Genomic DNA, 15,774 nt, shown 5'->3' with positions numbered 1-15,774 from the left:
ATGTTGTTAATAGATTTGATCATGCGATTATCTTATAGAATCAGCATCCATTATTATGTCAAATGTTATAAAACAATATACAAAGTCAGGGACTTACTTAAAAGGAATATTTTTAAATACCCTCCAAACTTTTTAATCTAATTCATGCGCACACCCAAAGTTTGAGAGTTTACAAATTAACACTAAGGTTTTTACTTGGGCTAATCAAATTGCACAATTATGAATTGATGTTGGGATGTTCTTGGGTTAACATTAACCCATGTTTTGAAATTAACATTTTACCCCTATAACTTATGAGATAAAATTACTAATTTACCTTTTTTTAAAAGTTTGAACAAAGTTTGACCTTTCATATTATAAAAAAATCTTCCATTTGCAATGATTCTTGAACTCATGACCTCTTCAACATAAAATCTAACCACTACACCAAATAATCAATTGTTTACAATTAAAAAATAAATAAATTATATATGTGTAAATTCCAGCAACCCAATAATGACCCGACCCACTAATTGTTCGTGTTTGCTATGAATAAAGTTTCAAGTTTTCAAACATGCACTTGGTTGTACTATCAGTGTGTTGGGTTAATGTTATATTCATTGGTTTCAGGGCTGTCAACGAGTCTGATACCATACCTGACTGATCAGAATATATCCAAACCTAACAAAATAATAAATTGTCAGGTTCAGGTTTTGCCAAGACAAACATTGAATCCCAAACCCAGATTTGCCTAATTTTGTAAATTTATTTTTATTAAAAATACATATAAAATACTTCAATCGGGTCTCTTACTTGACAAAAATGTCGGGTCGGGTTGGGTACCCAGCAAAAATTATTCCCCATGAATTCCATTTTCGTGACCCAACAAAACTCAAACTTGGAATTTGTTATTTGATTGGGTTTGGGTGTACCTTGATGGGTGGGGTACTCGACCCATTGACAGCCCTATAGCCAGTCAATATAACAATGACCCGACCAACCGGTAGAACAACCAAGTTTGTGTTTGAAAACTTGAAACTTCATGCATACCAAACACATACCAGAATGTGCTATATGTGGCCAGGTCATTATTGGTTTGATTGACTTGCTGGAATTTACACATATAGTTATATACATTTTTCTCTAAAAATTGCCAACAATTAAGTATTTGGTATTTCAAGCATCATTCCAAAACGGTTAGAGCTGTTTTTACATCAAATACATTCTATTAACAGCCATACGATCAAACTTCTAAAAATAGGGGTAAATTAATAATTTTATCTCATGAGTTACATGATTTGGGGGCAATTTGGGGCTCTTTATGTGATCTAATTATAATTTCAAAATACACAAAAAAAATGATAAGATAAGCTTGATGCCCTTAGCTCATGGTTCAGCGTAAGCCACGTCTAGTGATTGCGTGTTTATTTAATCCTCCAAAGAACAAAAACTTACAGCCAGACTTCCATGAATCAAAAGTATTAATGCTACCTTGTTAGTGGACATGATTGAAAGTAGTCATGTCTTAGGACCATTATTATTATATTATTATTATTATTATCATATATATTGCACTTTAAGAATATTAATAAGGGAAAGACAGGCTTTATTAGAAATAAAGTACCGACAAGTGGATTATCATATAAAATGCGATTGGGAATCAGCAATACTGAATTAAATAGAAAAAGAAAAATCAAACTTTGTAAGCAAAAGACTGTAAAAAAGTTGGGTCAAGGAAGTCCTGTTTCATGCCAAACCCCTTTGCTGCATCAATTGGTACCAAGATCGACGGATGTGGAATTGAAAATACTTATAATATTGAGAATCCAAATCCAACCCTGTTGTAGGAAAGTTTCATAAACGAAAGGGGGTGAACACCCATATCTTTTAACAATTCATTTTACATAATAATTATAAAATAGGAGCTGGAGACAGACCAGCAGGTTGATCAGATATTCTCCAATGGTGGAAGTCTGATCCAGATCCATTTAGATCCAGGTTATGTTATCCAGGATATATATGGTCAAAATCAACATCAAAATTCTCATTTTATGGAAAGTTTTAGGATATTTTAAAATTTTGTTTTCAAGAAATTCCCAGGAAAATGTTGGCATATGTACAAATAGTATAATAAATATAAAAGATAAATAAAAAAAATAAAAGTAGTTTTATTGTGTTAATATTAAAATAGAAACAAGATGTTTCCAAACTAAGTGATTGTAAAAATATCACATTTTTTGGTATTCTACTCTGAAATTATATACCTTGACAGAATCATGATGTTTTCAAAATATCGAAAATATTAGTGATATCAAAATGAGTTTGCATCTGGGTCTCGCCCTATAGGTTTCTGCCCCAAGATAACGCAACTTGGCTGATTATGAACAATATCATGTTGGAAAATGACAGAAAGCTATCTACTCTTTATTGAGAGAGAGAGAGAGAGAGAGAGAGAGAGAGAGAGAGAGAGAGAGAGTACCACCTTAATGGCGTGCAAAATCTTACTTGATGGCAATATTTTAGATGTTGCATTGAGCTTGACTTCTATTTTTGCCGACCACCCACTTTTTCTTTTTTCTTCCTGCTGCTTTAGGTATTGGTAGGCCACATTTTGGCGTGGACTTTGAGCCGTGGACCAAGCCCCCCATTGTTTTGGTCTTGGTCCCAGCAATGATTAGAATTTCTGTGATTGAGATTAGGATAATCTAAAATGCAATCTCATCAATGAAGAGTGCAAATCAGGTCATATTGTATATAACAGATTCTTTGGTTACATCCACATATTTTCATTAGATCAGATCATATTTTATAAAACCCATTTTTTGTTTGTTACATTCAATCCTCACATCACATTTCACTTGATAGAGATGTGTATGGCTTCAATATCACAGTTCTCCTCCATGAATGGATTCATGATGAAGCGAGGATCAGGTGCAATGGGATTGACTTTTGGTGCCTGGTTACCCACCCCATCTGCTGTTGGGTCCCATAGCTGAGCCGAGGTGTAAACACATTGCACACTTTGAATGTGGTTTTGCACCAAACTGCCTTACATCTTGTGTTCCCCCAAAATTGGAGGTCGTTTAGGTGCAGTGGCACACTCAATGTGTGCAATGTGATTGCACTTGATCCACCCTATGTTGATAGGCTGGTTTGTTGAAAAATGTGGTAGGTCAACATATAAAAATAACCTATAAACTTTAATAAATTCAAATATTATCAATAAAATATGGCATGTCTATATATTATATATGTTTGTAATTAAATGTAGAACTTAAGTATATCATTAATTTGATTTATGAGAAATAATCATATTTCTTTTTCATTTTATTTTTTTTCATGAGAAATAATCATACTTATGGGAGAATCCATATACTTTTATGCATGCCATATGGCATGCCAATTTAAATGTGCATTCAAAATCTCCATGATCAAATCACTATTATAAATTAGTATATGCGATCATCTATAATCAATAGAAATATCTAAGCATATTTAGATGAATAAAATTTTAAATAATTTATACTTATAATTAAAAATAAACATGTAATTCTAATCAATAATTATCAATATGATTTTAGTTAAGATAAAAAACAAGATCAAACTTATTTAAATAAGCAACTAAATTTGTTAAAACAAAAATTGTTTGATTGTTATATAATTTTAGATATAAAAGTGAGAAATTTGTCTTAAAAATAAAAAATTTATAAAATTAAATATGTTTTTTAACAGATCAAACATCAATGAATTCTGATATATGGTTACAAAGTTATGATTTCTACAACTCAAATATATGTATAGGATTTACACATAAATTTGAATAAATAAATAAATTAATAATAATATATAAAAATAAAATAAAATATACATTTCATCAACCAAAGTTTTTAAATCCATGTTGAATGAAAAAGAAAAAAAAGGAAAAAAATAAGGCACAAGGCTACATCAACTTACTTTAATTTGAATTGCCATAAAAAAAAATCGGGCTCAAGATTTTGTATCCACTCTAGGTTTATAAGTACACTGAATGAGATAGATCTATGGGCTTGTCTATTGGCTACATGGTATAAGGCTACTTAAAAGAAATTTTTCATTGTTCCTCCTTAGGGCGGGGACCTTCTATTTATAGAGTATAGGGACTCCGGTATCCCATTAAGAAAAAGAGGCATAATTGATGTCAACCTATAATCATACTTTCTTAATTGATAAGGTCTTCCCTCGTTAAGTAACATTTATAATTAAAATAAAACTCTAAAAGTTGTAGAGATTTTGAAGATACTAAAAACAAAGCTTAACAAACATAATAATTATAAACATGGTTCAAAAATAAGATTTACAAAAAACTTGTTTGTTTAATTACATCTTTGACTTAATATATGCACATTTATTAGTATACTAATTGAGACCCCAATGAAAGATGTACTAAAGGTCTGACCTTAATACAATGCGAGCATCCAATTAATAAAAAATGCCAATATATGACACATTGATTGTCTAAGACCAAAGTTGGCATAACAAATATTGTTTTGGAGGCTAGTAACAAGTGTGATTATCAACCATTGTATCTTAGTAGGGTGACATGCCCCCGTACACATCAAATTACTTAACTGGCAAAGTGGTAATATCAAGTCTATTGTAAGCATATGTGTCACATGCTCCACTACCTTTGCCAGATCCATGGGTGATTTTTCCATACTGACTTTATGAGTAAGTTTATCTCTTGAAGGCTTTATCTTCAAGAGACTCTACTACAAAAAAAGAATAAGATACATTCATCTCATTCAAGCTTATACCCCTAACCTGATTTATGAGACATCAAAGGCGGTGTATCCAAAGTTTTGAGGCTGAGGTTTTTTCTTGTGTCTAAATTAACATAACTTATATAATTTTTTAGATGAGCTCATCCTTTTTTTTAATATTTACATGGAGAAACCACCCCCAAGTTTAGAGACCTAGTCATGTTGGTTATGCCTGCTATGCTTAAAATCACTATCCTGACAACGCAAAACTATGTGAATATAGCCTTTGACCTCAGGAAGTTGCCATACTTTAGCTTGCGCAAGGGGTGACACTCACTAGATTTGAACTTAGGCCGCCATCCCACTACATTGAACCCCTTTAGGGCAAATGATCTTGCAACCAAAAAACAAAAAAAACTATGATAAAATCTTGCATAAAAATACCAAAACAACAATTAAACATGTTCACAGCTATATTTGACTATCCTTGAATTTTATTAAAAAGTTATGCAAGGTCATATAAAATATACCAAAGATAGTAGGTGGCCAGGTGCAATGAAGCAACACACTAAAAATGTGCAATCACATTGCACCCGATCCGTGGACTAGAGAAAGAACGTAGTATGTCCTAATCTTTGCGACATGGACACCTTATTTGGCGATCCTGTGTTTAGGGAACATAACATGACTGGTGGACACACCACCTGATATGGTAGTACATGCGTTTGACACTATTTGCAGTTTTTTTTTTTTCCTTTTCTCGGCTATGCAACCGAAAGAACTCTCACTAATGATTGCAAATTGCCAGGCTTTTTTTTTTTAAAGGCAACCTGAGGTTAGGCAGACTCCACCAGTTATTATTCAACATACCATTGGATTTTGAACCTGCAACGTCTCACCACAAGGAGACTTGCATTGACAGCTCCTATCAACCACGTGAAGCTTCTGGTTGGTAAAACTTTTGAGGTCCTCCTTATCCACTGTTGAGTATACCCAGCAATTCGGCGTCACAACAAGTGACACCCGTCCATGGGTTTTGAACTGTGATCGTCATGTCATAGCTATTTGTATTTTTTAAATAGATTTTGGTTTTCATATTTTTTGTCGATGTAAAAATATGTGCTCGCCTATCCTACTTTTCTCCAAAAACATGTAATCGTGTTTCACATCCAAATCTTCTTCGTATGTTCTGATCCTCTTCAACCTTTTAGAAACGTGGATCTCAATTCAATTCAATTCAATAAAAAAGGAGGTGCATTTGGATCCAGAACTGAGCTCAATCCAGGTCCTCTTTTCATGACTTCCTAGCAATAGCATCACTAAACAAAATTAGCATTATACCACTGTTCTTTTTTTAGATAATCCAAAGGAAAATCTCCCATCTCATCGATGTCGCATTGGCTAGCCTCTGGTTGGTAAAATCCTTGTGCCTACAAAGGAGTACACTAGCTTCAACCCTGCGGCAAGGGTTGTCACCCATGGGCTTCGAACTTGTGACGTCCCCTTAACTTGGTGGCATTCACAAGTCCCAAATGAGCGAGGCTTCGTGGGCATTTACCACGATTCTATCTAAAAGAATATTTATGCAAAAAAAGCAAAAAATTGCTCAGTTAAGATGCTTGTTCTGATGTGGTTATAACAACGTCCAGCATGTTTTCTCATGCATTTTTTAGACTTTTGCCAAGAATGTCCAATTGATCAACGAATTCCATGAGAATCGAATATTTTGAGGGGACTTTAACAAGTCACCGTCGGTATTCATTCTAAAGAAGCAATCAGTAATAGTGTGTTTGTTTTACCCCAAAAGGTATGAAAATTAACAATTTCCCACCTTATTTTAAACAAAACCCAATAAGATGGGCTCATGCGGCACCCACGTGTTTTCCTATGAAGCAACGAGTTTTGTGAGAAAATGGAGCCATGGCCTCTCCATTTGCGAAACACTTTCACACAGAAGACTAAATTCTCATGCTTTTCATGTGGAAGCAGCTTTCCCTTCCATGCTATCGAAAAATGTCTGTCATTTTTTTAAGAAATTTTTCGTTTAAATATCTCGAATATTATAAAAGCAGAATATATGGAATGTCGGTTTAGTAAGCAACGAAGTAGTGATGGGAGTGTAGTGAAGCTTGGTGAGCAAGAAATACCGGTGAACGATTGTTTCAAATATTTGGGATCTATCATTCAAAAGTATGGAGAAATTGATGGAGATGTAAATCATATGATAAAGGTTGGGTGGATGAAATGAAAAAGTGCAACTGGAGTGTTGTGCGATCGTAGAATGCCATTGCGGTTGAAGGGAAAGTTTTATAGAATGACTATTAGGCCCGCTTTACTATATGGTACGGAATGTTGGGCTGCCAAGAGACATCATATTCAAAAAATGAGTATAACTGAGATACGTATGCTTAAATGGATGTGTGGAAATACAATAAAAGATAAGATTCAGAATGAGGAGATACGTAAGAAGGTAGGCGTTGCACTCATTGAAAATAAGATGAGAGAGAATCGTTTACGGTGGTTTGGACATATTCGGTGAAGGCCTAATGATGCTTCAATTAGATGGATGGAAAAATGAAAAAATATATTAGTTAAAAGAGGTCGGAGTAGGCCTAGGAAGACTTGGATGGAGATGATAGGAAAAGATATGAATGCTTTGAACCTCACCAAGGACATGGCATTGGATAGAAATGATTGGAGGAGAAGGATTCATGTGGAAGACCCAGAATGATTTTCTTTGTTGGTTCATATCGCCGACCCCAATTGTTTTGGGATGAAGGCGTAGTTGTTGTTGTTGTATTATAAAAGCGGAAGCAAGGGGTATAGGTGCAAAAAACTGGATGCTTTATAGTTTGTTTTTAATTGACGCTCTTGTCATGTAAGTTAAGAATGTAATTAAAAATTTGTATGATTATTTGCATAATTTTTTCATAAAAAAAATGCAAGTGTTGGGGCCTGTTTAGATCAAGGAACGCTGAGATAGCAAGGAGTAAATGCATTTGGCAAAAAGTTGGTAAAGCTATCACCTGGTGGCTGTTTGGAAACTGATAGTTAGGATGGGAGTTAATGCATTTGTGAGGGGAAGTGGCATTGTATTTAGGGCCTGTTTGAAATATGTAGCTGGGATGGACGTTTATGGAGTTTATGCATTTAAAGAAGTGGCAGCTGCCAAATCCATGATTTAGTGTAAATACGAATTAAGGAGAAAGGGCTTCACTTCCCATCTCAAATGCATAAACTTTCATCACAAAACGGACAACCAAGGTAGTTTGACTAAGATTTTACCTTGGAACCACCAAACGCATAAACGCCCATCCCAAAGCTGAGATTCCAAACAGGTCCTTACACTAAAGCTAGAATTTACAGCAGAGGTGGTAGCTGCCAAGTCCTGCCACTTCCCATCCCAGCTACTAGTTTCCAAACAGGCCTTATTTACGTGTCACATTATAATTTTTTTGGTTTTTTTACAAATTTGTTTTCTCACCTTATTAGCGAGTTGCAAAATAGTCGCTGCATGATAGGATTTAGCAAATTCGTCTTCACCTTTTTTGGCCGTTTGTGCAAAATAGTTCTTCTGTTAAGAGGGCATCAAACTAATCATGGTCAGACGTTGACCATGGTTAGAAGTCATGAAAATGACTTCCATACCCTTGTCATTTAGTTCCACGATCAGTTTGCCCTTAACTAACCCTCCCTCTCTGGCCCAAGCCATCTGTTCTCCTAACCCTCTCACACACCAGAGCTCTCCCTCTCTTACACCCAAACTGTCTATTCTCCTAAGCCTATCTCTCACACCGGAGCTCTCAGCAGCATTCTCCGGCAGCTCATTGAGATGTATAGCGATCCCTAAATCATGTCCAGCATTCTCCGGCAGCAGCGTGCCCAGGATCCCTAAATCGTGTCACTCGCTGAGGTGATAAACCCCTCATTGAGGTGTCCGGCGATCCCCAATTCGTGTCCGGCATTCACCGGCAGCAGTGTGTCGAGCGATTCCCAAAATTCGAGCTTGTGAATCCCAACCAGAACTGAACTCGAACAGGATTCAAATCGGTTAGAATACATTTTAATTTTCAAACTTGGTTTAACAATCGACCTTGTGAAACCCAACAGGAACTGATCTCAAACAGGATTCAAAATTTCAAATCAATTTGAATATGCTTTAATTTTTTGACCATTCAAAATTCGATCTTGTCAGGAAAGGGTAGAAATGACAAATTGCCCGCCTTTAACAGTTACTATCACGAAAACAAACGGCCGTTAACTTCAGGTACGATTTTTGCAAAGGTCAATGAAAATGCAAGGACCAATTTGCAAAACAGCAACTTTCTGGGACTATTTTGAAAATTGCCAATAAGGTGGGACCAATTTGCAAAAAAACCTAATTTTCTTAAAAATTAATGAGTTATTATTTATAACTGTCTCTTTCTATATATATATATATATATATATATATATAGAGAGAGAGAGAGAGAGAGATATGCTGCGGTGAGTACCTACTTTCACTTATTACAAGTCATGGTTGTAGGTTGCATTTCTCAATTAAACTTTATAGATATACTCAACATAGTACGTTCTTGATTTTTAAAGGTCTTAAAAAACATGCTATAATCCCATCATCCAAAACTTGTTTTCTACTAAATAATGCTTATACCGATATCTATAGGTTTGATCAACTAAAAAGTTTAAGAAATTTGACAATCTAAAGCTTTAATGAGTTGGGAGTAAGTACTTCAGGAGCACCGTACCGTATCATTATTAATATATGAGAGAGAGAGAGAGAGATTTATTATTTTAATTTACTCTCAATCTTGACAAATGCAGATGATATAAACTTTTTTTTCTCCCCATTTGAGTTGTCTTTTGGGTCCCGACCACATGGGTGGCTGATTATCTAGAATTCATAAAGTTTCACACTATCCATTGATTTCACTCTGAAAACTAAGGCATCTTCTTTATGGGCACGATTGGAAGTGAGAAAAACTTTCATAGGAAAAGAAAGTACTGCCTATGAGAGTTTTTGATATGAGAAGTTTTATAAAAAAAAACATTTTTTGCTTGTTTGTGTAGAATAAGAAAAACAGAGTTGGAAAATGTGAAAAAGTGAGGGGTGGTGGAACTTTGAAGCTCTATCAGAGAGAGGCCCTCTACCCCTAGCAGAGTTTGGCCTATCATTGTCAATGACAGCACCTCCATCACAACCATGCTCCTCATCGTGATGGCTGTCGTCATCATCGTCAATTCACCGATCAGCATGGCAGCAAGAAAGGCAGTTATGCCGTCTCTAAGGTCTCTAAATCCGGTAGGGTGAACATTGTCGTATGATCCATGGTAGACCACCCATCCACCAATGTCTCTTCAATCATCGACTCCCTCGGCCAAAAGGCCATCGCTGGAGCTGACCCTTCTTCTTTCTCTTCTCCTGCAGCCAGAGCTGGCCAAACGGTCGTCAAATGGAGGCTGTATCATCACTGGATCTGAGTATCGTTATCGGGGGTGGTGGGTGGTGAGATAGATGGTGGATGGTGGTGGTGAGATGGGTTGTAGAAAGTGGAAAATAAATTTTTTATTGATAGGAAACATTCCTCTACTTCCCTTCCCCTCCCCACCCCCATAGAGGAATGTTTCTTGTCAAAAAGTGTATTTTGAAAAAAAAAAAAACTCTCCCAACAAAAAAGTCTCTCATTTGAAAGGGTAAAAAAAATCGTAGATTTTTTTGGTTTTGCATCACTTTTCTTACATTTTTTTTGCTTCCAAATATGCCCTATCAGTACATTTGAAAGTGAGAAAATGATAAGAAAAAAGCAAGTAGAAAAAAAATAATAATAAGAGTTTTCAAAAGAAAAGTTTTTCTAAAAAATAGGACTTTTATAGAAAAATTCCTCAACCCGATAGAGTAGAGAAATCTTTTCTATAAAAAATTCTTTATGATTAGTTCAACCATCCACCTACAACCCATCTCATCCCATGGCCAGCCACAAGAAGGGCTTCCGTCCGCCATCTTCATCTTTATCTCACTCACCACCATTTTCAAGTCTCTCTCTCTCTCTCTCACTGATCGGCCCTCCATTCCCTCTCTCATTTTTTTTTTGTTTCCTTCACACTACACAAACAAGGGAAAAATTTTCATTAAAAAAAAATATCAAAACTTTTTATTTTTTTCGTGTGAAAATTTTTCTTACTTCCAAACGGCCTTATACGCACTGAAATGAATGCCACAATGGAAAATGACTAGGGAGCCCCATAAATTTTGTCAGAAACAAGCGTTTTTGTATGAAAACTGCCTCGCACGGGGTTTCTCTAGTTATAAAAAAAACATGCCACAAAGAAAGCATACTGATTCTTTGAACATGGCTACTGATCCCTACGTACCTAACTGGACATGGTCTAACCAATCTAAAATTGCATTTGAACTAGAACCAACAAGAGTCCTCAATAGATCTGGACATGATTAACCTTTGATCTGCAAAGAAATGATTGTGCGTGATTTAATTGGATCCGATGTGTCCAATAATTGAATCGGATCTAAATGGGGCAACTGAACCATATAAATTGTAACAGTTAAAAGAATGTTTGCAATGCCTTGTGATTCTTGATCTTGTAATTACCAATCACAATCACAATACTTTCTCAAGGTTAGTGAAACATGAAAAAGTAAAAGTTGTGATTTTGATTTTCAACTGTAATTGTTTTTGCCTATTTTACTCACAAGGTTAAATCACATCTACTTTCTCAGCTTCTACTTTCTCACCTGTGATCAAAACAAACATGCCCTTAGTCGATATCCAAATCAAAGATGTTTTTTTGACATCACTAGCTTCAAAACCATACATGGAACCGGAAACCAAACAGAGTGGACCCTTGATTCACATCCGGTCCATACAAGTAGGGATGGCAGTGGGGCGGGGCGGGGGACAAGGTCTCCGCCCCTGCCCCGCCTCAAGATTAGAACCTCCATCCCTGCTTCCATCCCCGGCGGGGATGGATTTTAACCTCCACCTCTGCCCGTTTCATGTCCTCCATCCCCTGTTCAAACGGGGATGAGGCAGGGCGGGGATACTGCGGGAAAAAGTGACGGGGATGGGTCGGGGCGGGGATGAGGAGGGGACGGGGTGGGGTGGGGAAAAGTGTACGTCCATCCCCGCCTCCATCCCGGAACGGGGATGGATTTTAACCTTCGCCGCCGCCTCCACCTCTGTTTCATACCCTTCATCCCCGGTCGAAACGGGGCGAGGCGAGGCGGGGCGGGCCCCCGCTTTCCCCCGGTCCACTGCCATTCCTACATACAAGGGTGGATCCAGGGAGAGGAGGGGCTTGAGCCCCTTCTAAAGTTTTGAAATTTTTTATTATTTTATTATAAACATTTATATTGCTCCCTTTTATATTTTAGTTTATTATTAAAAATTTTTTACCCTCTTTTATACAAAATCTTGGATATATTTTAGCTTTATATTTTATTTTATTATAAATTTTTTTTGCCCTCTTTTAAACAAAATCTTGGATATATTTTAGCTTTATATTTTATTTTATTATAAAATTCTTTTGCCCCACTTTAAGAAAGTTTTGAAAATTTTTATTATTTTATTATAAAAATTTATATTGCCCCCCTTTATATTATAGTTTTATATTTTATTTTATTATAAACTTTTGCCCTTTAAACAAAATCCTTGATATATTTTAGTTTTATATATTGTTTTATTATAAAAAAATGTTTTCCCCCCTTTAAGCAAAATCCTGGATCCCCCACTGATTCCATATATGTACCGCAACTCATGGAAGGCACTATGTGAAACAGAAAAAGAAGAAAAACCGTTAAATGATTAATACATGATCGCAAAGGTTTTGCATTTAGAAAGATGGATGAAAATGAAAAAGGCATACAAGATGCACTAAAATCAGTAAACAATATATATATATATATATATATATATATATATGAGTTCAATTCAGTTTTAATTTTATAAAACAAGGTAAAAAAATAGAGATATGCATAAGATTTTTCCACGAAAACAAGTAAAAGTGTATGAACTACAAGATTCAAATTCAAGACTCAATGTGATCTGAACTCCAGTTTCAACGAAATTAGATTCATACTGAGATTTTCTAAAAAAACTTTTTGTGCTCTAAACATGTCTCCAAACCCAAGTATGTGTATAAAAATGCAAATCTAAAACCTACTTGGGTTGACCAGGACCCAAGCCGAGTAATATGTATGGGTGAAGTTCGAGTCATGGTTTTTGTCCAAACTAATCCATCTTGGCTCGAGTATTTTGTAAGCCACACCCACACCCACACACACAATATTCTTTGAATTATACTGATCAGGTTTGGGCTTCCATTTTCTCAATCAGACATAAACCAAACCCAGACCTGAAACTAATCTCCTATTATAAAATATGTCCTCTGAGTTGGTTATGGACCAAATTGTTTTTTAAAGATATTCATATTTCAGAAAATTGGCCTGAATCATATCTCGACCTATATTAAAATTTGTTTTTTTTAATTCAAAGAATCATAATAAATCCAAAGAAAGGAAATTAAATTTATCAAAAAAGAAAGTAAAAATGCAGGTAAATGACACTTAAAGGGTCAATCAACTTCTAAAATATGCATTTTGATGCCTACATGGGCCCCACCTTCCTGGCTAAAGGTGGTTGTGGTTTGTCACCTAACATGTGGTGACCACAGTTTGAAACCCACAGGGAACATTTCTTGCAGCAAGGTCTAAGCAGCCTGTATTTCCTAAGTGAGGAGAGAAACTTTAAAGGTTTTACCAATTGGAAGCTTGCAATGTAAAATCCATAATTGAGGGTTCCTCTTAGCCTAGAAAAAAAATAAATAAATAACCAATTGGGGCGGTTGTCTGGCAGGAGCAGTTAATTAGTGCACATCACCTTGTGTTGAGACGTTGCAAGTTCGAACCCCAAATGGTATGATTGTAGCCTAATCCCAGCTTTCTATATATGTCGAAAAAAGAAAAAGAAAAAATTAATAAATAAAAAAATAAAAACACATTTAGTAGTTAAAAAATAAAATAGTAAACAAATATCACAAATCATTAAAGACGTGAAAGGAAAACCAATTCATGCAGATTTTCAATTAAATTGAATAAGGTGCCTATTTGATTCCAATGGTCTGGCTTAGACTGATTTTGATAACATTGCTTATTATTTGTTGGAGTTGAGGTGCACTCTCATGGATCGGATGCCCGAGCCATTGGTGGACCTAAATTGGTAGATTCATCCAGAGACGTGGTTAGATGATCAAGCTAAGTAATTTACAAAGCACTGGGGGGCCACACAAAAAATGCAGAAGTGTAACGATCTACAGATTTTTTTTTTTTTTTATGTAAAACACAAACACAGAAAATAGCTACGCTGGCACAGATTTTCTGTTTGATCTGATCCATGATAGTTCTTAACCACCATGACAAAAGTGGGAAACTTTTTCCCATTATAGTCCAAAAGCACTTTGCGGTAGCACGTACGCCCCTTGTGTCCATCACTAACAGCAACAGCGACAAATATGGCGCCCACCACGCCCCTTGGGGCCGGGGGAGATGGGCCACACCTCTACCCAATACTCAAAAGTAGAAGAACCACAGCATAAATTGGGGGCTCAGCAGTCACTCAGCCTCCCCCCCAACTCCTCTCTTCCTCCTCCACCACCACCACCAACCAACCCTCGTTTCTCGGCCAGAGATGCTGAGCCCACTGGCGTCGCTGAAAAGAGCAGTCCGCCGCTTCAGGAGCGGCGCGCGCGTCGCCGACGAGAACGCGCTGGACGTCCTTCCGGAACTCGACGCGCAGCAGCGGAGGAACGCGGCGTCCCTCATCCGCGAGATCGCTTTGCTGCCGCTCTCGCTCCTCAGCTGCGCCACCTGCGCCCACCAGGGAGACTTCTTCGCCGGCGATCACCAGTCGGGGTGGCCGGACGCAGGCAGCGAGGCAGCGTCCAGAATCTCCGAGATCAACCACCTCATGGTGCGTGACAGCATGCGTTATGCCATTTTCGTGTAATTTTCGATTGATTGTAAAGTTAAAAAAAAGGAAAAAACAAAAGAAAAAGCTTCATAATTGAGGGAAAAAAATGTTTCTCCGGTTTTAATTTGCAGCCCCCTTCTTCATGCTGTTCATAACCATTTTTTTTTTCTTTTGGTAATTGTTATGATTGGTGTGTGGAGTAAAAGAATATATATATATAATAATAATAATAATAATAATAATAATAATAATAATAATAATAATAATAATAATAATATAGTATGGGTTCGATTTAAAATAAAATATCCTTTTATTTTGTTTTAATTTTATTTTTATAAAGAGATAGAAGATTCGTCAGTTTCCTGAACAACTGGATTACCAGACAAAGTTTTACTAATGCTAACAAATTAACACACACACACACATATATATATAAAGTGAGCACGATTTCTAATGCAAATTCAAATTCTTTATATTAGCTCAGACACTATTATTTTGGTTAAGAGGAGAAAATTAATGAAAGCTGGGGAATGTTCTCTTTCTGGTAAAGTTGTTCATGAATTGAAAGATAACCATGTTGGCCAATTCTCACTTCAGGGCCATATTTTTCATTAACCTGCAATTTCTTATCTATCTCCTAGTCAGTGTTTGAGTTCACCCACTTATCCCATAAAAAGCATGTTTTGTTTTATTAATAAGAAATCACTCCCAAGCTCACTCTGGTGTAAAAAAACCCCATATCATTCTTGCCCACAGAAAGACCACACCTAGCTTTAGCCTTGTAACAAGGGGCACACACCTGTAAGTTTCGAAATCGTGACGTCTCTTCAATTTAGTGAGGTTCATGAGTCGCTTACTGGATGATCAGTCATTTGGTTGGCAACTTGCATAAAAATGCAATTTCCCAACTTATCCCTCTTTTTAAGGATATAAGTACAACCTGACACCTAAGGAATAAGCAGAGGTATTCCACATCTTGGAGCTGGAGGTTCCGATGACACCAAGAAAGTGTGAAACCTCTTACTTAAAAGGAACCAAACTGTCCACGTCAATTTTTACCACAAAGCATTGTCTTT

General features: G+C 36.3%; 1 protein-coding gene across 1 annotated transcript; it reads left to right on the top strand.

The window, feature by feature from the left end:
* The first annotated feature begins 14,416 nt into the window (after positions 1-14,416).
* Positions 14,417-14,734, top strand: LOC149848131 (uncharacterized). Its single transcript, XM_090003459.1, has one exon. The coding sequence runs from the start codon at positions 14,417-14,419 to the stop codon at positions 14,732-14,734; it is 318 nt and encodes a 105-aa protein (XP_089859585.1).
* Positions 14,735-15,774: the final 1,040 nt, after the last annotated feature.

Source organism: Nuphar pumila, chromosome 1 (assembly GCF_984573655.1).
Source record: "Nuphar pumila chromosome 1, dmNupPumi1.hap1.1, whole genome shotgun sequence".
Lineage (NCBI taxonomy): Eukaryota > Viridiplantae > Streptophyta > Magnoliopsida > Nymphaeales > Nymphaeaceae > Nuphar > Nuphar pumila.
This window is presented reverse-complemented; position numbering and strand designations above follow the sequence as displayed.

Bases quoted from the DNA above. Each gene is read 5' to 3' on its own strand.
- LOC149848131 (XM_090003459.1), top strand. From the start codon at position 14,417: ATGCTGAGCCCACTGGCGTCGCTGAAAAGAGCAGTCCGCCGCTTCAGG.